The 21,556-nt window shown below is 34.8% G+C and overlaps 1 protein-coding gene and 1 non-coding gene across 2 annotated transcripts; both read right to left on the bottom strand.

Moving 5' to 3' along the window:
* Positions 1-4,849: 4,849 nt before the first annotated feature.
* On the bottom strand, positions 4,850-4,922 carry TRNAE-CUC (transfer RNA glutamic acid (anticodon CUC)). Its single transcript has one exon. It is a non-coding gene; the product is annotated as a tRNA-Glu (tRNA).
* Positions 4,923-16,202: 11,280 nt separating this feature from the next.
* LHCB3 (light-harvesting chlorophyll B-binding protein 3) lies at positions 16,203-18,949 on the bottom strand. The gene is made up of 3 exons (XM_006847366.4): positions 18,806-18,949; positions 17,690-17,851; positions 16,203-16,913 (listed from the first exon to the last, which is right to left on the bottom strand). The coding sequence occupies exons 1-3, from the start codon at positions 18,923-18,925 to the stop codon at positions 16,404-16,406; spliced, it is 792 nt and encodes a 263-aa protein (XP_006847429.1). The 5' UTR covers positions 18,926-18,949; the 3' UTR covers positions 16,203-16,403.
* Between the last annotated feature and the right edge of the window lie 2,607 nt (positions 18,950-21,556).

Below are 21,556 nucleotides of genomic sequence, written 5' to 3'. Positions count from 1 at the left end.
TACTAAAACTGTTTTCAGAAACTACTTTGGAACCTAAAGCCACTTGCAAATCCAAATTCCAGAAATAACTTCGGAACTTAGAGGGCCGAAGTACTGTTGGACAAAAACAACTTCGGAACTTAGACAACCGAACTATTGTTGGACCCTTCAGGAATTACTTTGGTATCTATAGTGCTGAAGTTTGTTGAGCCTTCTAGAGATAGGATCGATACAAGTGTAGCCGAAGTTCCTTTAGAGCTACCAAAGACGATGAGAGAGAGAATAGGTAAGGTGAAAGAAGTGAAAGACCAGGTAAGGTGAAGACAAACACTAGTACCACTTTCTTTTTGATAGATGGAAATAGCCAAGAAGAAGACAATGTTCACCTTTTAAAGAAGAAGACAAACACCTCCAACTTTTATGAGAGAGGAAGATTGACGTTTTGAGATGAAAGATAAAGAGGAAAAAGAAAATGAGGTAAAGAGGGGAATTTTGATGAGAGAGAGAAAGTGTTAGATGAGTGAGAGAGTAAGTAGAAAAAGATGGAAGGTGATTGCAATAGTAAGGGAGAGAAACACCAGCAGATGTCAAGATTTTTAGACGGATGGCTGTGATATTGTTTAGAGAAGGGGACAATGACATATCTCAAGGAGGCGACAATCGAAGAAGATAGAGCTTGTATAAAATTAGAGATGGTGATGAGATGAGAGATCGATTATGCTGATGAAAAATGATGGAGAAGGTTGAACAACGCTATGATATTATGTTAGAATTGGAAACCCTAGGTTGGGTACTTTGAGAGAGAAAGAGAGAGAGTAGACACCTTCACTTCATACGAATCACTTACCTTCAATATTTAGATTGAAAGAATATATATATATATATATATATATATATATAAGATACTAAAAAACGGTTATAGGTAAAAATGAACAGTGATTTCGCCTATCTTCATCACCGTCAAAAGTTCATTGCATGGTCAGGATTGTCTGATAGTGTTTTAATTTTCATTTGTTTTTTACAAATCAGAATAGCTTGAAATTTGGAGCGTATGTTCATAAAAAATAGCTGAATCTACGAATAATATCAAAAAAAATATTTTACATGAAAACATTAATCAAAATACCCCCAAAACGTTTCGGGGGTATTTTGGTTAATTAATTTTTTTTCTAATTTTTTTTATATTTTATTAAGTGAGTCTCACTAAGATGTACACATGCTCCAAATTTCAAGTCATTCCGATATATAGAAAAAAAATGAAAAATAAAAACACTACCGAATAATCGTGACCGTGTGATGAACTTTGAACGGTGATGAGGGTAGGTAAAATCAATATTCATTTTTGCCTATAAATGAAATCACTGTTATTTTTGCCTCTTCACCGTTCAAAGTTCATCGCACGATCACGATTGTCCGTTAGTGTTTTATTTTTTATTTTTTTTCTAAAAATCGGAATGACCTGAAATTAGGAGCATGTGTACATATTAGTGAGACGCACCTAATAAAAATATAAAAACAGTAATTCGTAAAAACTTAATTAATCAAAATACCCCTATTAATTTTGGGAGGTATTTTAGTCAATTTATATTTTACGAATTATTTTTTTCATATTTTTATTAAGCGCGCGTCACTAAGACGTACACGTGTTCCAAATTTCAAATAATTTTGATTTGTAAAAAAAAATAAATTAAAATACTAGCGGATAACTGTGACCGTGTGATGAAGTTTGGATGGTGATGAAGGTAGGCAAAATTACTATTTATTTTCGCCTATAGTTGTTGGGAAGATTTTTCCATATATATATATATATATATATATATATATATATATATATATATATATATATATATATATATATATATATATATATATATATATATATATATATATATATATATATATATATATATATATATATATATATATATATAGGGTGTAGTTTGTATAGAGCCTAGGCTCTAAACAATGAAATTAGAGCCTACCTTTAAATAGTGTCAAGAGTATATATATATATATATATATATATATATATATATATATATATAGGGTGTAGTTTGTATAGAGCCTAGGCTCTAAACAATGAAATTAGAGCCTACCTTTAAATAGTGTCAAGAAATGTGGTTCCAACACTGGAAATCTTTGTGATAGCCTTAAAATATATTTTCATCTTTATTTATAAAGTTTAAAGCTTAAAAATTGTTGTTGATCGACATATCTATGAAAACTTGAAAATCTTGAAAATTGACGATAAAAAAATGCATTACAAAATACATTATTTCCAAAACTTGAAATCAATTTTTTTCCCTTGTCCATGCATCTTTATGTCGAGATGATCAATTTGAGGATTTTTGGGCATCAAAACAATCTCGTCTAGTGAAAATTTTGAGGGAAGCTCGAATGTGATTGTTTAAGATGGGATTAGTCTACTAGCTTATATGAACATATGAGCCCAACGACCTAGATTAAATCTGGGCCGATCTGACGATCACGGATATCCGGTAGTGCTTGAAATTTTTTTCATTTTCTATAGATCCAAATCACTTGAAATTTTAGGTATGTGTTCTTTCATCGAGGCGCACCTAATAAAAATATATAAAAAAATTATTTGTGAAAAAAAAAACCAAAACACCCCCCGAAAATTTTTGAAGGTATTTTGGTCAATTTATTTCATGTAAAATATTTTTTTGATATTTTTCGAAGATTGACCTATTTTTGATGAACACACGCCTAAAAGTTTAAACCATTTGGATTTGTAAAAAAAAAAAACTAAAATTCAAAACCGGACATCTGTGATTGTCAGATCGGCTCAGAATCAATCTGAGACGTTGGGTTCATATGTTCATATGAGCTAGTGGGCTAATCCCATCTTATATATATATATATATATATATATATATATATATATATGATCCTATAGGACCCTCCCCCACCCATGTGTATAGAACCTTAAAGGATCACCATTAAAATTGATACGGATCTCTAAAAAAGTCAAGTCCCACGCCTATGTGATAACTTTTATAGAGATCTGTACCAATTTTAATGGCGATCCTTTGGGGTCCTACACACATAGGTGGGAGAGGGTCCTATAGGATCATTACTCATATATATATATATATATATATATTACAAAAGAATTAAGAGACTGTATTACCCTTTAGGTAGAGACAAGACACTATCTCTTACTTTAAAAGGTAAAAACTAAGACGATGGGGGAATAGTTTGGGTAAAACTAAAGGGTGCGGTTTGTATAGAGCCTAGGCTCTAAGCAATCAAAGTAAAGCAAACCTCTAAATAGTGTCGAGAAATGTGGTTTTAATGCTGAAAAACTTTGTGATAGCCTTAAAATATAAACTTCAAAAATGGTGTAGATCGTGCAGATCTATGAAAGCTTGAAACTCTTGAAAATAGACGGTTTAAAAATGCGTTATGAGATGACTATTTGCAAAACTTAAAATCTATCTTTTTTTTATATTCATTCATCTTGATATCGAGATGATCAATTTGAGGATATTTGGGTATCAAAACAACCTCTTCTAGTGAAATTTTTGATGTGGGCTCTAATTTGATTGTTTAGAGCCTTGGCCCTATATAAACTTTTTCCAAAACTAAAACCTAAAAAAAGAAACTTATAACTAATGGTCGAGGTCGGGTACACCAATACCCGCACCCGTATCCAAAAATTTTCAGGTATACCTTGTAGGACCTTAACCTTACCAGTGGGTCCAAATGTTGGATCCATACATGGACGCGTGTCGGGTATGGGTCCATTGCCACGCTTATATCTGGTTATGATGATAATGATGAGAGGTTCGTATTTAGCCAATGTGCCCTTAATGGCACTTAAATCCCATCTCCCCTCTTCTTTATAAAGGGTGTACAAATAAATTTTTGAAATTGAATTAATTAGGGAATTTCCAAGTCATCATAAATCACAATATTCGTTATTTCATATGTTTGCCATTTAAAAAGTTACTAAGTATACTTAGAGTATTTCCAAAAGAATAAGAAAAAAAACAACAAAAGATTTTCATCAATAAGCTACCGCTCTAAAGTGAAATTTACTATTTACAGAACCAGTACATTTGCTAATCTGTGAAATGCAAAAAAAAAAAAAAAAAAAAAAAAAAAAAAAAAAAAAAAAAGAAAAAGAAAAAAGGGCTTGATCGCTATCATTGTCATTACTTTGATTAAACAGACACGAGAGTCAAAAGGTCCATATTAAAAGAAATTTACAGACACGAGAGTTAAAAGGTTTCAAATTAAAAGAAAATTTACAGACACGAGAGTTAAAAGGTTTCAAATTAAAAGAAAGGTTCCATGTTAAAAGAAAATTACAGACACGAGAGTTAAAAGGTTTCAAATTAAAAGAAAATTTACTGACACGAGAGTTCAAAGGTTTCAAATTAAAAGAAAATTTACAGACACGTGAGTTAAAAGGTTTCAAATTAAAAGAAAATTTACAGACACGAGAGTTAAAAGGTTTCAAATTAAAAGAAAGGTTCCATATTAAAAGAAATATACAGACACGAGAGTTAAAAGGTTTCAAATTAAAAGAAAGATTCGAAATTAAAAGAAATTTTTGAAATTAAAAGAAATGTTCGAAATTATAAGATAACAATAAAAGAAATGTTCGAAATTAAAAGATAACAATAAAAGAAATGTTCGAAATTAAAAGATAACAATAAAAGAAATGTTCGAAATTAAAAGATAACGATAAAAGAAATGTTCGAAATTAAAAGGAATGTTCGAAATTAAAAGGAATGTTCGAAATTAAAAGAAATGTTCGAAATTAAAAGAAATGTTCGAAATTAAAAGAAATGTTCGAAATTAAAAGAAATGTTCGAAATTAAAAGATAGCAATAAAAATAACTTCCGTTGCCGGGACTCGAACCCGGGTCTCTCGGGTGAGAGCCGAGTATCCTAACCAACTAGACTACAACGGATTTTATGAAATGCCATAACAGAAAAGTATTTAACTAAGGATTGGTTTGTATAGAGCTAGGCCTCTAAACGATCAAATTAGAGCCGACCTTCAAATAGTATCCAGAAATATGGTTTCAATACTGGAAATTTTTGTACTAGTCCTAAATTATATTTTCATCTTTAGTTATAAAATTTAAAGCTTAAAAAATAGTATAGATTGAGCAGATCTATGAAAACTTGAAAATCTTGAAAATTGACGATCCAAAAATATGTTACAAGATTCACTATTTATAAAACTTGAAATCCATGTTTTTCTCATGTCCATCCATCTTGATGTGGAGATGATCAATTTGATGACATTTGGACATCAAAACGACCTCTTCTAGTGAAAGTTTAAGGTAGGCTCTAATTTGATTGTTTAGAGCCTAGGCTCTATATAAACTTTTCCCATGCATCTCCTCGATTGTGTGAAAAGAATATTTTCCTTCATCTTTAGGGGCGTTCTTCTGTTCTCTCATTATGATATTTAAGTAACTACATGAAAGGCAGAAAAATAAATACGAGCCATGATGTTCTTCGTGAGTAGTTAACCATGATGCATTCGCAAACCGTGTGTGCATTTGATGCAATATTTTTTGCAGTTTGCAGATCCACTCATACATCTTACCAAGGATTATAAATTCATCTCGGCCAAGGTACTCAGGTCTTTGGCCGGCCGACGCGTTGACTCAGGGGAGTTTGAATGGACTTGCTTGTGTATTCACACTTCTTTTATAGGGCCCAAAACCTTAGAAAAATATAAAATATAAAAATATACAAAAAAATAATGGTAAGAAAGCTAAAATAAAAATTGAAAGCAACCTTAACAAATCAAAATAAGTTAAAAAAGTATAGAAAAATAGATGTAGGAAATTTTTTATTTTTATTTTTTTATTTTATATTTGAGGATATTTAAAAAAGGAAAAATATACAAAAAGATCATTTACTTTTAGTACAAGGATGCCACAACCATTCTTGTCTACTAAATTTTAAATCAAATGGTTATAAATGTACTTGGGACTAAATTCAATGCCCAACATAAATTTCTTGAACTTCGTGACACACCCCAAGCTATTCAATTAGACATCTAATGGTTAGGATTAATTGTCACCTTCTTATACTAAAGATAACAGTCTCATAGTACGCATTTCCTTTTAAAAAATTCAAAAAAATAAAAAAAAGGATTATGGTAAAAAAGAAGAAGAAAAACAGTGCAGTTTGTATAGAGCCGACGCTCTAAACAATCAAAGTAAAGCCCACCTTCAAGTAGTGTCGAGAAATGTAGTTTGAATACTGGAAATCTTTGTGATAGCCTTAAAATATATTTTCATCTTTGATTATAAAATTTAAAGCTTAAAAAATAGTGTAGATTGTGCATATCTACAAAAACTTGAAAATCTTGAAAATTGAGGGTCCAAAAATACATAACAAGATGCACTATTTTCAAAACTTGAAATCCATTTTTTTTCTCATGTCCATGCATCTTGATGGCGAGATGATCAATTTGAGGATATTTGAGCATCAAAACAACCTCTTCTAGTGAAATTTTTGAGGTGATCTAATTTGATTATTTAAAGCCTCGGCTCTATATAAACTATTTCCAAAAAAAAAAAGGACTCACTGATACAAAAAGTTTAATAACATTCCTAAATTTTTGACATTTTTTTTGCAATTTTTAAAATTTTGATATGTACCCCAAATTGTACACAATAACTCGGCCTCACCCATAGGGCCAGTGGACTTCAACAAGTCTCGTAACACATATCTTACCCATTACCAATGAGGAAAGACATTGATGGACTCTTGATCTAATCCACTCACCAAATAAAGCAATTATGTGGATTGTTTTCTTCATCAACGGAAGCCTTGAATTAATATTTCTTTCTAATGCACTAGTTTAGTTTTCCTTTGGTACAAGGTGGTCACAATTAATCTTAACCATTGGATGTAAAATTGGGTGGCTGCATTTATTTATTGACCAAGCTCAAAGTTCCAAAGAAAATTTCTCGAATTTTGTGGCACATCCAAGCTAGCAAATTTCATAACATATGGTTGCAAGTAATTGTAACTTCCATATACCAAAGGTAAATGGTCTCATTGTATAATCCATTTTGTATTGGAAAAAGTTTATGTAATGTTGCGACCTTAAAATGTAGAATTACAGATGCACCTCAAAAATCTATTGGAAAATATTGTTTTAATGTTGAAAAACCTTCTAATTGATCATATTGGTATCAAGATATAAGAATATGAAAAAAATATATATATATTTTGAGTGCAATAAATAATGCATCTTGCAACACATTATCTAGACCGTCCATTTTCAAGATTTCCATATGTTTATGGATCTACTTGATTTTAAATATTCTTGGATTTTAAAATTATATAATTAAATATGAAAATAGATTTTGAGATAATCCTAAGAATTTTTAACAATAAAATTACATATTATGATAAAATTTAGAGGTGAGTCTTACTTGGATTGTTTAAGGTTGCAACTTTATAGAAACCACACCCTTTTTTATTTGCTCTATTGTTGATTTTTTGGAGACTAAAACTTGGTTATATTTTACTTTAATAGTACGTTTGGTTCGTGTGAAAATATTTTCTAGAAAACATTATCAGACGAAAAAAATTGTCTCGTGCGGTCAAGTGTGGGAATATTTTCATATCAATTGATCTTAATGCATCTTGCACACAAATTGGCAACTATTAATGTAAAAATATTCTCACACTTGATCGCATGAGAGAATTTTTTATGTGAAAATATTATCTAGAAAATATTTTCATGCGAACCAAACATGCCATTAGTTTTGTTGTTATGCTAAATGTACTTGTTTCTTTTTATTGTTGTGGAGAATTGAGGATAATGTTAAATTCTGAGACGATGAGGAACAAGGATTTAATAATTATTAGAGTTTCCCCCAACTTAGTTTCATAGTTGATGTTTAGGATTTTCTATCATAAATGAAGAAAAAAAACCAAAAAAATGAGAATTATGTTTTAGGTTCTTCATAGGAGATTCTTTTGCAAGCCGAGAGAAAGAGTATAATCTCTCAGCCTTTTTTTTTTCTTTGGTTTTTAATCCTCTTCCCCTCTCTTCCCCTACATCAATTTCTTGCCAAAATTAACCACCTCTTTGGCAGTTACTCTCTCACTTCTTGGTAGTTTAGCAGTAGGATTCAGAATTCGGATGCATTGAAAAGATAGGCAAGCTTGACTTGGTCCTTGGGACAAACTTCATGGATTTCTTTTGGGTAAGTCAGTGGGGGAGAAGGCCCCCTACCCGAACCTTTCATTAATAGAAAAAGGAAGAACATACTATTTTACAACCTTATGATAGGGCAATTATATCAAATCATATAATAATAGAAGAGAAATGAAGTTTGGCGGACGACGGCGCCAAATTGTTGCACTTGTAGAAGCTGATGCTTTATTAGCTAGAGCATCAGCTACCATATTCGCCTCTCGAAAAATATGACCAATAGTCTACATATGTGCCAAGAGCCTTGAACAATTGTTAGCTATTGTTCGTCATTTCCATGCGGTGCTGCAACGATCATGAATAATATCTATTAACAAAGATGAATCACTTTCTATCTGTATCGGGAAGCAACCTATATGGATAACTAACAGAATACTTTCTTCAAGGCTTGAAATTCTACATAATTATTAGAAGCAACTCCAACGTGTTTAGCAAACACTGCTACAAATCCACCATTGCTAGCTCTTATGACCTCACCCCTTCCCGCGAAACCAAGATTGTGCAAGGACGCACCATCAATATTCAACTTATAACACTGAACCTCTAGAAATGACCATGCGGTTGGGATTGAGGATTTCTGTTGGTGCCAATTGATCTATAAGTTTTCAATAACCCCCTTTTTTTACATATGGAAAGCCCATTTTTTAACTTCTGCTAGAGCCTCGACATGTGTAGTAATACGTATTACAACTTGCTCCCTCCTTAGAGCGTTAAATCTAAAGAGTCATTTGTTCTGCTTCTCCTATAGATATCAGATTGTTGTGAAAAAAATAGCCATCCAGATGTCAAGTAACCCCTGTGATTTGAATTTAAAGGCTAACTACCAACGAATAATATCAAGGACAGTAGTACCAGGCACAAATCTCTTGCCACATCGCCAAGTGAAATATCGCCAAACAACCAATGAAAAGGGACAATGAAACAAGAGGTGACATAGATTGTCCTCGTTGTTTCTACGAAAAGGGAAATTAGTAGCCATGTGTATGCATCACTGCTAAAATATGGATGAATTCAGTAACGGATTATGCATAGCTAATCATGAAAACCACTTAGCCTGAGGGTGACATTTTAAAGACCAAAGAGCACGAAATAAGGTTTGAGATGAGCTTTTATATCGAATAAAATTCCATGCTGATTTAATTGAGAAAGTTTCATTGGCAGAATGTGTCCATGTCAATGAATCATCCTTAGACTGCAAGGGAAGAATATATCACTCCACATCACCCCATATATTATTTAGTAAAGTTGAAAGATGTGAAGACAGTGTCCATGATTGTGGGTTACCATCAATAAAGAGTCCCAGATTGACTGCTCTGATAGCCAAGGATCCATCAAGAAATCCACTATCTGCCCATTCCTAATACACCATTGGACATTATCCTTTAGTTGTGATAAACAGATATAAATGCCCTTCAAACATGAGAACAGCCCCTCTTAGCAACAAAATCCTACATGCCAGCTTTATCATATTTGCAATATTGAAGTCTGTCATTTTCCTTATCCTCAGGCCTCCCTCCTCTTGAGGGAGGCAAATTGTCATCTACTTAACAAGATGAACCCCCTTATTTTCTGTAACTCCTACCCATAGAAAGTTCCTCTGAAGCCTCTCTATTATGTTAGATGTTTTCTTTGGCAGCATAAAAGATAATATTTAGAAAATAGCTTAAGTACTAAGGACTGACTTAAGTAGCAGGAGACGTCCTACATAAGACAAACATAAGGCTTGCCATGTACCTATCGTATCGATCATCTTTCTAACCAGGCTTTGACAATAACTATGCCGGAGATGGCCATGAAATAGAGGTAGACCCAAATAATGCACAGGTAAGGAATCCTCACTGAACCCCAGCTTTCTCAAGATCCGTGCTCGACTGCCAAGTGGAACCCTAAAGAAGAAAACCTTGCTCTTTGTAGAGGTTAGCATTTGGCCAGCAGTACTATCAAAATTAGTGATAATTGTCTTTATTGCAGAGGCAGATGCATAAGATGCCTCACAAAAATTACGACATCATCAGTATAAAATAAGTCAGAAATCCCATAATCGCACTTAGAGGGGAAGGCTCTGGGTATCAATCCCTGCGACATAGCTTGGTCTAGTTGCATACTAAAGAAATCCATGATTAGCAGAAATAAGTAGGGGGATAAAGGATCTCCTTGTCTCAGACCTCTTCTTCCCTTGAAAAACCCTTTAGGGGAATCATTTATCAAAATAGAAAAAGAGATAGTCGAAATACATAGATGAATTCATAAAATAAATAAATCTGAAAAATCCAAAGCATGTAACCTCCTCACAATAAATTCCTAAGAAACTTTATCATATGCACTACTCAGATCAATCTGCATACACATTTTAGGACGAGCTGAATTTTTATAGCAAAGAGACATAATCTCATTTGTCATTAGAATATTATCTTAAATAAGCCTACCCTTCAAGAAAGCAGCCTGCCTAGGGTCAATGAACTCCTCAAAGACAACTCTAAGATACTTCGAGATTATTTTACTAATAATCTTATAAAGGACATTACACAAACCAATAGATTTAAAATCCTTCATAACAGAGGGGGTATCCACCTTAGGAATCAAACATATGAAAGTATAATTAATCTGCTTTAGAAGCTTACCTTTACCAAAGAAGTCCTTGAGGGTCATGTACAAGTCTTTATTAATGAACTCCTAGGTGGATTTATAAAATTGCACTGAGAAGCTATCCGGTCTAGGAGCACTCTCATTTATAAAATAGTGGCTTTAATTTTCTCTATAGTGACTGCTTCGACTAACTTTGTTGTCTGATCCAAAGATAATGAACATGGAGGTAGAAACATATATGTCACAATGGTATCAATATCACTATGTTGAGCAAGCAAGTCATCAAAAAAACTGATCATATGTTTATCAATATCATCTTCAAAAGCTAGCAAATCCCCAATCTGATCTTTCAGCGATATGATCATGTCATTTCTTTGTTGAATCACAATGCAAAGATGGAAGAATTTGGTATTAGAATCACTGTTCTTAAGCCAATTATGTCTAGATTTTTTTCTCCATAGTCTCTTCTCAGGTCCCAAAAGTATTTGAAGCCTCTAGGTACTCTCCTGCTCTTTTAACATCAATGCCTCATTCAAGTGAGTTGAAATTAATCTATCATGTAAAGAAGATAATTGGAGTCTAACCGTCATACTAGATTTACTAACATGACCAAAGACCTCCTTATTCCATGTACGCAAATCAGCCCTCAATCTTTTTAGTTTAGTCACAAACTTGTACATGGCCGTGCCCCCAACTCTAACTTGCCATGATATAGAGATTATATCTATAAAGCCAGGGTGTTTTTCTCACATCAAGAAATATTTAAATGGTTTTGGACCGACCAGTCCCTCATCAGAAACTGTTACCATTATCGGACAATGATCATAATTGGCTTTGGGAAGAACCTCCACCTTGGATTCTAAAAAAGCCAGAACCCAATCAATAATTGCTATTGCATGATGTAATCTAGTTCTTATGCACCTCCTGCTGATCTGACTATTAAACCAAGAAAAACATCCCCTGACAACTCCCAGGTTAGATACAACACAATTCGTCATGACTTGGGCAAAGTCACCCGAGTCTAATGGTAAAGAGCTGCACCCTCCCATTTTTTTTGAGCTATGTAATAATGTATTGAAATCCTCCCTCACTAACCAAGGCTATGAAATAGCTGCCCCCACAGTTCTCATATGATTATACAACAAGGCTCTTTAAGATACTGAATTAAAGGCATCTAGCCCTGAAATTATAGATAGACGACCATTGCAAATTCTAGTAGCTTTTACTGATATCATTTGATCATTAACATCCAACACATTAACTGAATATATCAATGGATTCTATAGCATCATAATTTTGGATCTTTCATTAATCTCATTTGCAATGAAATTTTTGTAAAAACCCAGCATTTTTTTTACCATACCCGATTCAACTCCGTAGGCAATTTAGTCTCTAAAAGAAATAAAAGACCAATATTTTGCTGGTTTCTAAGAGTAACAATATCATAAAATCTACTCGGGCCTTGAAGGCCCTTTACATTCCAAACAACAACAGACATAGGAAATTGTATTAGTTTGAGTGCTTACTAAGGGAACCCTTACTTTCTGTGGAAATTGGGAGACAATGTGCCTTAAGAGAATCCCCCTTCTTGCCACCAATAACTATTATATATCTCTTCATTTGAGACTGCGTCAGTGGTTTATTTACCCCCTCCCTAGGAATATGATCTTGCATACGTTTATTAGGACCTTTCACCTTATTAGCTCTATCTAGCATAGAGCATTCTAAACTTCAATTCGGCTGAGGACATGGAACGCTCATCATTTATTGCACATGATTGCACTAACCAAGTCCATGCTACACTTGTCCTTTAAAGAAGCAACATCATTTGAAATCTTAATCTGATGGGAATCCCCATGTAAGTCTTCTTGGACACAACTGCGCTCATCAGAGGGTAAGGCAGCCGTAGATGCAAGTTCACCCTCACCATTACTAGACGATGGCATCTCATTCTCAACAATACCACCCGACTCAGCAACTTCCAAAACCTTAATCTACGAATCGCTCAGATTATGAACAGCACCTGTCACTCTCTCTACTTTCTCTTTGCGCAAACTATTAGCATTTATGATATCCTTGTCAACACAAGACATAGCCAATGCCACACCATTCAAAACTCCATCACCATGCAACAAGCCCGAGTGATCCCCTGCAGTCAGATCCCCCAGCTCTTTTTCCTCAGTTAGGGCCTGAAAGGTATTATAATCAATCACTAATTCCATCTTTTTATAAATCATTTGTGTTCTACCTTTGACGACTTTCCATCCTTCCTCTCCCGAGGGTAACACAATAACTATTCCACTATAATTTTTTGCCTTTCTTTCAGCTGCTTTACCTTTCTATCGGCATAAATCCACCATAAGTAAATTCTATTACATCTTGAACAAGTGGATGGTATAAACTCGTATACAATCTTTTGCTAGTACTCCTTGTTCAGGATATCAAACCACACATCCATTAAACATGAGCTACTCACATCCATTGCAACACAGATCATTGGTCGCGATCGCAATTTTGTAGGTTTGTCCATAAAAATGGGCCTTCCTACACTTGACGCAATACAAAATATAATCCTTAGCTCTCAGAAAATGAGTGGAAGGTTTGCAATTTTATCCACACTGGGACAATCTGTCATGTACGTTTTGTTTACAAACCAAGGGCCACCAATGTGTGCTACTTCTATTTCCTATTTTGATTTAAATCTAAATATCAAGAACCCATCACCAATAGAAAATATTTCAAGCTCATTCTTGAGCCTCCGCGTCTTCTGTAACATCCCTTTTATATACATCCATTCTGGTCTATGTCCCAGGAAATACCCTAGGAGCCAATTTTCCCATTTCTCAAAGCAAGACTTAATGAGCTCCAGTTCAATTTGCACACAACATCTGCCATTGATTGTTTTAGTTGGTGTAATGTCCAAATTGTCAAAATAACAAACACTATTCTGGAATTCTTTTGCTCCAAAAAGAAGATCCATGGGCTTTCTGGGTCCCAACAATTAGGGGTTACAAGAGACCCCTCACAGTTCTTAGATTCAGACCGCAAAGGAGGAAATTTATCTAATTCATTGATAACACTATGATCATTCAAAGATAATGAGTTGAGAGTGCCCTTACCTTTATCTTTCAAATATGCATTAGAGGTCAATGAAAGGTTAAGACTATGACCTCCCCTCACATCTTTGCCAGCAGTAGACGTTGATGATTCACCCATGCACCTGCATACTCCCACATAACCACCATGAAGTGAGTCATTATTCAAAATAATACCTCTAGAAAACCCAGGTATATGACCATGAGCACCCATAGATATATCCTTATCAACGAGAATACCTAGATCAATCACCACTTTGTCGATGTTATGAAGAGCATCATCCATCATAGAGACCCCACCAGATTCATCAACTAGAATGTCCAAAGACCCAGCCACAATACCACCAGAAAGCTCATGTAGAGGACCATGAGTACTCATGAAAACACCCTCAGCAGCAAGACTACCAGAAGCATAGTAATCTCAGCCATCACTCTGCCGATGTTATGATTGCCATGTGCATCAGCAACCATAGGAAAGCCTGCACCAAATCCATCAATTTGTAGAGCCTAACTTCCATGGGCTTCTTCATTGGCTGCAATACTCTGATTACCACCATCATCATGACTCAAGTTGCTATAACTTTCACGCAAAAACACTTTCACAACAACGTCTACAGAAAGCTGATGAGATTTATCAACACCCAACGAAAGATCACAATGAGGGGAGAGGTTTTCATCATGGTCATCCATCGCACGGCCCATAATTGCCTCACGATCATAAGTAGTTTTGCTAATGAGGCCATCAAGAAACTTAGAAGACATAATAGAGTCATCTATCATGGACGACATTAAGCTTGAAGCTGCAAAAGGTCCAACATCAGCGTCCATGGGCTTGGAAGCACCTATAGAAGAGGTAACATCCAAAGGCTTGGAATTACCCAAAGGCTTAGAAGGGTCCAATGTCTTGAAAGCACTCAAAGGTGTGGAATCACCCAAAGGCATGGAAGAGTAAACATTCAAAGGCTTAGAGGAGACAACATCCAAAGGCTTGGAAGCACCCAAAGAGGCAGTGTCCATATGATTTGAAGTACCCAAATTGCTAAAGTCAAGAAGACCTTCAGATCTAGGTCGAGGATCAGTAACAATGCGAAAACCACCAGCCACAACAGCTAGTTGTCGATCACCATCATAGGGCTCAAGACTGCCCTTTCCGCCAAAGCCAGTAATGACATGAAAGCCAGGTCCTTATCGTATCTCTCCTCTTCGTTGACACCACCAAAGCCAGCAGTAAAGTTCTTGCCTCCAGATCCAAGAAAAGAATACGCACCCACATTGTTCTTCGGATCTGGCTGCTTCCCATCCATGGGAAGTGCTTCTTCAAAAGCAAGTCTCTCCATAGAAGCCATACGGAGATCTCTAGATCTCAAAGCCATGGCTACAGCATACAAGCTCCCCCATCCCCTCGAAACCCTAGTAGAGCGTCGGTACCTCAATTTGACAAACTTCAGGGATCCCTTACAGTAAATGCCTGTCACCAGGAGATAGCATATTTCGGTCATAATGCAAACTTCGTCGTCGTCGTCTTCTTCTTCTTCTCTTTGGCTATCTATGGATTCGAATATTATGCGATGTAGCCTAAAATGTAAACCTCAACTCCTTACTTTCGTATAGATTATTTTTATATTAGGGGAATTTGGTTAGTATACAAATGATCCAAGAAATTTGACTTGTAGACAAGTGATCGAAAAGAAAAAGCTCAAAGCCTCAAACCTCAATAATTCAAATTTTTGGCCATTTTGGAATGGTTGCCCGCACATTAAGGTCCATTTGTACCAAATCAAGAATCCTATTACACAACAGGGATTTGGAAACAAGTGCATTTGTTAGGAGTTTTGGTGTTGTTTTCTCAATTAACAAGGTAAAGAAAGGGCCTCACCCATGAACAAGGATTGGGACCAAGCCATGTCTTTTTTCTATTTCTAATTGAGAAGGGGAGAAAATCGACTTATTTCCTAATAAATTGTCCATCTCAGGGATCGATACCATGAGTTAGATGGCGGTTTCTCAGGATTTCCCAATATATGGCTCAACCTGTAGGTGCATGCTACTGATCTTCTCTCTCTCTCTCTGTCCCTTGGGCTTCAGCATATTGGTAGACACATCAATTTGGGTAAAGGTTCAAACCCTTGAAAGTTTGTCCAAAATGCCCGAACAAATATAATTAGCTTTTCTTTTTTTAACTGATATATCATTTGCATTACTGTGTGTTCCTTAACTATTAAGAAGGTAGATCCCCGCTTCTCCGTTGAAACAAATGCAATGGTTGCTAATACAGGAAGATGCCACCTCTCTTTTTTAAAAAAAAATTAACCAAATTTGTCAAATGTATTGGATGCTCATACTTTCCCCTCAAAATCAAAATCTAAATACTACATTCACATTACTACATGATTATATGTGAGATACCATCATAGTTACAAAACCAATACACCGACACACACCCACACACACACAAATTAGGGGGAATCAAATGGACACTTCACAATGACACTTGTGGATGCTGCTGCACTAGCAATCTAAGAACCTGGCACAAACTTGGTGGCATAAACCCAAGCATTGTTAGCCACAGGGTTCTCAAGGTGATCCAAGAGGTTCTCCAATGGACCCTTTCCAGTCACTATGGCTTGAACAAAGAAACCGAACATTGAGAACATAGCAAGCCTCCCATTCTTGATCTCCTTAACCTTGAGCTCAGCAAAAGTGATAGGATCATCAGCAAGGCCAAGTGGGTCGAAGTAGGTTCCTCCAGGGTAAAGGTTGTTGCCTTCACCAACACCTGGGAGGCCATTGATGCGATAGCCCTCGACCAAGCCCATGAGCACGACTTGGAACCCTAGGACCGCTAAGATGCTTTGTGCATGGACCAAGTTGGGGTTGCCCAAGTAGTCGAGACCGCCTTCACTGAAGATTTGGGCTCCTGCCTTGAACCACACTGGCTCCTTAAGCTGAACCTTGACCCACTTTTGGAGCACCTCGGGTGTTATACACCCAAGGGCACCGAGCATTGCCCATCTCCCGTGAATCACCTGTTCATTCATAGGATCACAAAGTCAATATTGGCAGGAAACAACGGTTTGGGCTTTCAACTCAAGTTTTGGCCATAATGGAACATAGCACCATGAACTTGGGTTTGATTCTTAGCTTATTGAACCGCAGTAAAAGTAGGCAAGACAGATGCCCTGGACTTAAAACCCTTTGCATATTTCAAAAATAAAAAATGCGAAACACGAAAGAGAAGGAAAATTTATTTATTTATCTTGATTTTTACGAGGGAAAGATCACATCTGTCTCATACATTCCTGCACTTTAAGCAGACAATGCTCTTAATCTGGATTCAGTTTAGTGCAAATGTCCTCAATTTTATCTGAAAAATCTTGCAAGAGGATCATTAGATTTTTGAAAGAAAAATTAATTTTCTTGATGAAAAGAGACTTTTTTCTTTTTTTTATATCCCCTACAAGTATTTTTTATAAGCAAAAGCTCAGCTAAATAGTATACATATAAGCTAAAGGGTAATCAATTTTGTAAAAGAAAAATGTAAGCGATAAAGTTTTAAAATTATAAGAGCATAAGTTCATAAAAATCTATTTAGTGGAACAGAATGAAAATATGAACTTCCTTTCTTCATTTTTTTTTTCCAGAAGTTCCTTTAAATGTCTTTGTATTTTATTTTCTATGGTCGTTTCCCAGAAACCAAAATCTTTAATTTTGGTCAAAATTACATTTCTTATATGAATTGCAACCAAAATCTAGCGAGAATTCATAGAACATCAACTATATTATTTGGAATATATGAAATTACCTCAAGAGCTCTGTTTCTTGCAAAGGCTTCAGGATCCGCAGACAGGCCGGCAGTGTCCCATCCGTAGTCACCGGGAAATTCTCCGGTGAGATACGAAGGGGTTTGTGCCGAAAAGGGTCCCAAGTACTTGACACGGTCTGGTCCATACCATAGATCATTTCCCTTCAATCAATTCAAACACGAAAAGAGATTTCAGTTTCAGTTCAATAAAGAAATCGATTTCTTTTCGTCCATTATAGACAGTTAATTGGCATTGAATTTTCAGAGCAAGGTATAAGATTTGGTTGTCGGCTCTAAAAACTTGGTTCAATGAAAATTTTGGCCAATTTTTGGAGTTATTGGAAATTTGATTTCGGCCCTCTCTCTCTATCTCCTTCTTACGTTAAATTTTGTAGCATCTTCCCCCCTTCTTATAGCACACTGAAAAAGGCTCAAAGTATAAGGTGATCCCAAAGTCGGCCGGTCCAACTCCGAACCAGCCGGTCAAACCGGCCCGATTCGGTTTTGATAGTGGGGCACGGTATTTAATATATATATAAATCCCAAAAGATAAAAGATTTATTTGTAATTATTATTTTTGTCATTTTATCATAGATCGGAAAGTGCTTTGGCCTTGAATATTTTTTTCACATTTTTTTCAAAAAAATTAAAAAAGTACCAACAATTCAGTATTTTAAAACTCATTTTTTTCTGTCAACTTCATCATTTAGATGTGCTTTATTATGCTTTAAATTGAACATGCCAGTTTATCAGTTACTCGGACCCGGCCTTTGGCCGCTTTTCAAACCCGGTCGGACTTTTTGAACACGGATTAGCACTACTACCATGGATGGTATACAAATAATGTTTGAAATTTGAAAAAATTGATAGGCACACCAAAACAACTTGCACTTGTGTGAGAGAGAGAGCCTTGTGTGTGTGAGAGTGTGGGCATGCGAGTGAGAGAACCTTGTGTGTGTGAGTGTGGGTATGTGAGAGAGAGAGCTTTGTGTGTGTGAGAGTGTGTGTATGTGAGAGAGAGAGCTTTGTGTGTGAGAGGGTGGGTATGTGAGAGAGAGAGTGTGGATATGGGTGTGTGAGAATGTGGGTGTGTGAGAGAGAGAGAGAGTTAGTTACCATGGTAAACCTTCCATTGCCAAAAGAGATGTTGTCCCTGAGAGGACTGAGTGTCTTCCCCTGTCCAAGGAGAAAGGTTGATGGTCTTACCACACTGCTGGTGCCCACTGTAGCAGCCATCTCTCTCTCTCTCTCTCTACCTAGGAATTGGGGTTGTGCTCGACGAATAGAGAGGTTTGTTTGTAGAGGAAGGAGCGGTGGAGAAGATTTTGCGCAACGTGTGGTTAAGATGGGTCGTGAGGATGAGAACCAATGGGAAGGCTTTAAAGGATATTGAGCATCTTTTCCCATATCCTTTTATCCGCATATGCTCTATCCTTTTTCTCATTTTCCCTTGCAAAGCTTATGTGCAATCTATTTGGCCTGCTCAATAATGCTACTATTTTGCAATGTTTTCCATTAGGGCTGAGGATTTACCCGGTCCCGATCCGAAATCTCAAATTCGGATCCTATCCTGGTTATAGATCCAAAATGTGGATCTAAAATTTAGATCTGAATAGTACTTTGGGTCTGATTCGAGTGCAGGTGGATCCCGATCTAGTTCTTTTTTAAAAGGAAAAAGTTTATGTAGAGCCTAAGCTCTAAACAATCCAATTAGAGCCTAAGCTCTAAACAATCCAATTAGAGCCTAACTCAAAACTCTCACCAGAAGAGGTTGTTTGATGCCTAAATATCCTCAAATTGATCATCTCGACATCAAGATGCATGGACATGCGAAAAAAATGGATTTCAAGTTTTAGAAATGGTACATCTTGTAACATATTTTTTTACCATCAATTTTCAAGTTTTCATAGATCTGCTGGAATCTAAATTATTTTTTAAGCTTTAAATTTTTTAACTAAAGATGAAAATATAATTTAAGACTATTACAAAACTTTCCAGTATTGAAACCATATTTCTTGACACTATTTGAAAGTGGGTTCCAATTTGATTGTTTAGAGCCTCAACTCTATACAAACCTTTTTAAAATTATATATATACACACACACATACATACATAATATAATGTACATATTTATTAATTTATATATACAATATATATATAATTATTTTTTTTACAATTAAATTTTGACTTTATAATAGACAAAATTGGAACTAATCTGGATCCTATATATAGGTTTGAATCCAAATCCAGATCTGAATATTTGGATCCAATCGGATCCATAGTCAAATCTAAATCCGATGCACTTTTTGGATCTGGATCCAAATCTGGTGGATCCGAACCCGATCTAAGATATTCTCAGCCTTAGTTTTCCATTGCTATTAAAATCTTAGTGATCATCATTAATATTTTTATGGAAATATATATAACAAGATTATTTGTTTTGGTATAAGGATACCATAATTGTTATCAACCATTGGAAGTAAGAACTGATGAGAATTATAGAACGTTTACTGGGCCATATATGATTATTGTTTAATCTTTATTTGTTATTTTTTATTGTAAATAATAATTTATAAAATTAGATTTAAAAAGTCAATAATGCGGGTCCTCTTGAGTTCAAAATGATTAATAATATGCAATGTTTTAAAGCTCGCCTTGGCCAATGCCGAAAAGTACTCAAACTTTGGGGGGAGCTGACTTGGTTGAGTTACGCAGGCCTCACAAAATATAAAAAATTAAAAAAAAAGGAAAAAAAGAATAAAGGAAATAATAGTTAAAAATCAGAAAAAATTAAAAGAGGTAAACATCATTAGAAGTTCAAAAGAGGGTGAAAAAAATCTATAAAAAGTAGATCATTGAAATATTTTATTTCTAACTTGAAAATTTTAGAAAAATTGAAATTTGAACTATTTAATATTTTTCCTGTAAGATTTGATTTAATATCAAAATATCTATTAAAAAGTACATGATAATGGGTTGCAATAGTTATAAATATATAATAGGTTAAATAGTTCATGAATATTTTGATAAAATTTTAAAAATATATGTCTCACAAATATATTGGTTTTTTTTACCAAATTTTAGTATTTTCTAACATTCTTCTATACTTTGAACAATTTATAGGGCGAGGTCGAGTTACTCAACACGTCTGGCACCTATGTATGTAAAATTGCAAACTAGCATATAAAATTTATATATGCAATATAGATTAATCTTAACTAGTAAGGCAGCACGAAACTTTACATAATCTCATTTAATAGAACAACCTATGAAAATAAAGCTTAATAAATTAGAGAAAATTACGTTGATATGGATAAAACATTGGATAGTGGCGCATCTTTTCTATAACATAGACTTCTACTTTTTAAGTTTTGAATTATAACATGTAAATACTATCACGAAATTTCTAATAGAAGATATTTCTAATATATTGTAGGACTCCATAGAAAATAAAGTTACTAATTATGTAAATATTATGTAATATTACACAAACATTAAAAAAATAACAACACATGATAAAATACATCTATATTATATATGATTACAATTGAATTAATATAATTATTTGAAATACTATTTATACATTAATTGTATTTTAAAATTGCTACAAATCTTATTCTCTCACGTGATCATCTCTCTCTTCCCTAAATATGGAAGCCTACTTTTCTGTTTAATTTTCTCTCAATCTTTTGTATAGTTTCCTTTTCATGTACTCTCTTTCACTCACACACACTCATTCACTCTCTCTCTTTATTTCTCTCACATACACACTCACGTCTCTCTCCTCTCTCTCATCTCTCTCACATCTGTCTCTTCTCTCTCTCCCTCTCTCTCTCATCTTTTTCTTAAAAATACTCTCTCTCTCT

The sequence above is a fragment of the Amborella trichopoda genome, chromosome 8 (genome assembly GCF_054954075.1).
Source record: "Amborella trichopoda isolate Santa Cruz 75 chromosome 8, AtrichopodaSantaCruz75HAP2 v2.0, whole genome shotgun sequence".
Taxonomy (NCBI): domain Eukaryota; kingdom Viridiplantae; phylum Streptophyta; class Magnoliopsida; order Amborellales; family Amborellaceae; genus Amborella; species Amborella trichopoda.
The sequence above is the reverse complement of the archived record's forward strand: the minus strand, read 5'-3'. Positions and strand labels throughout refer to the sequence as shown.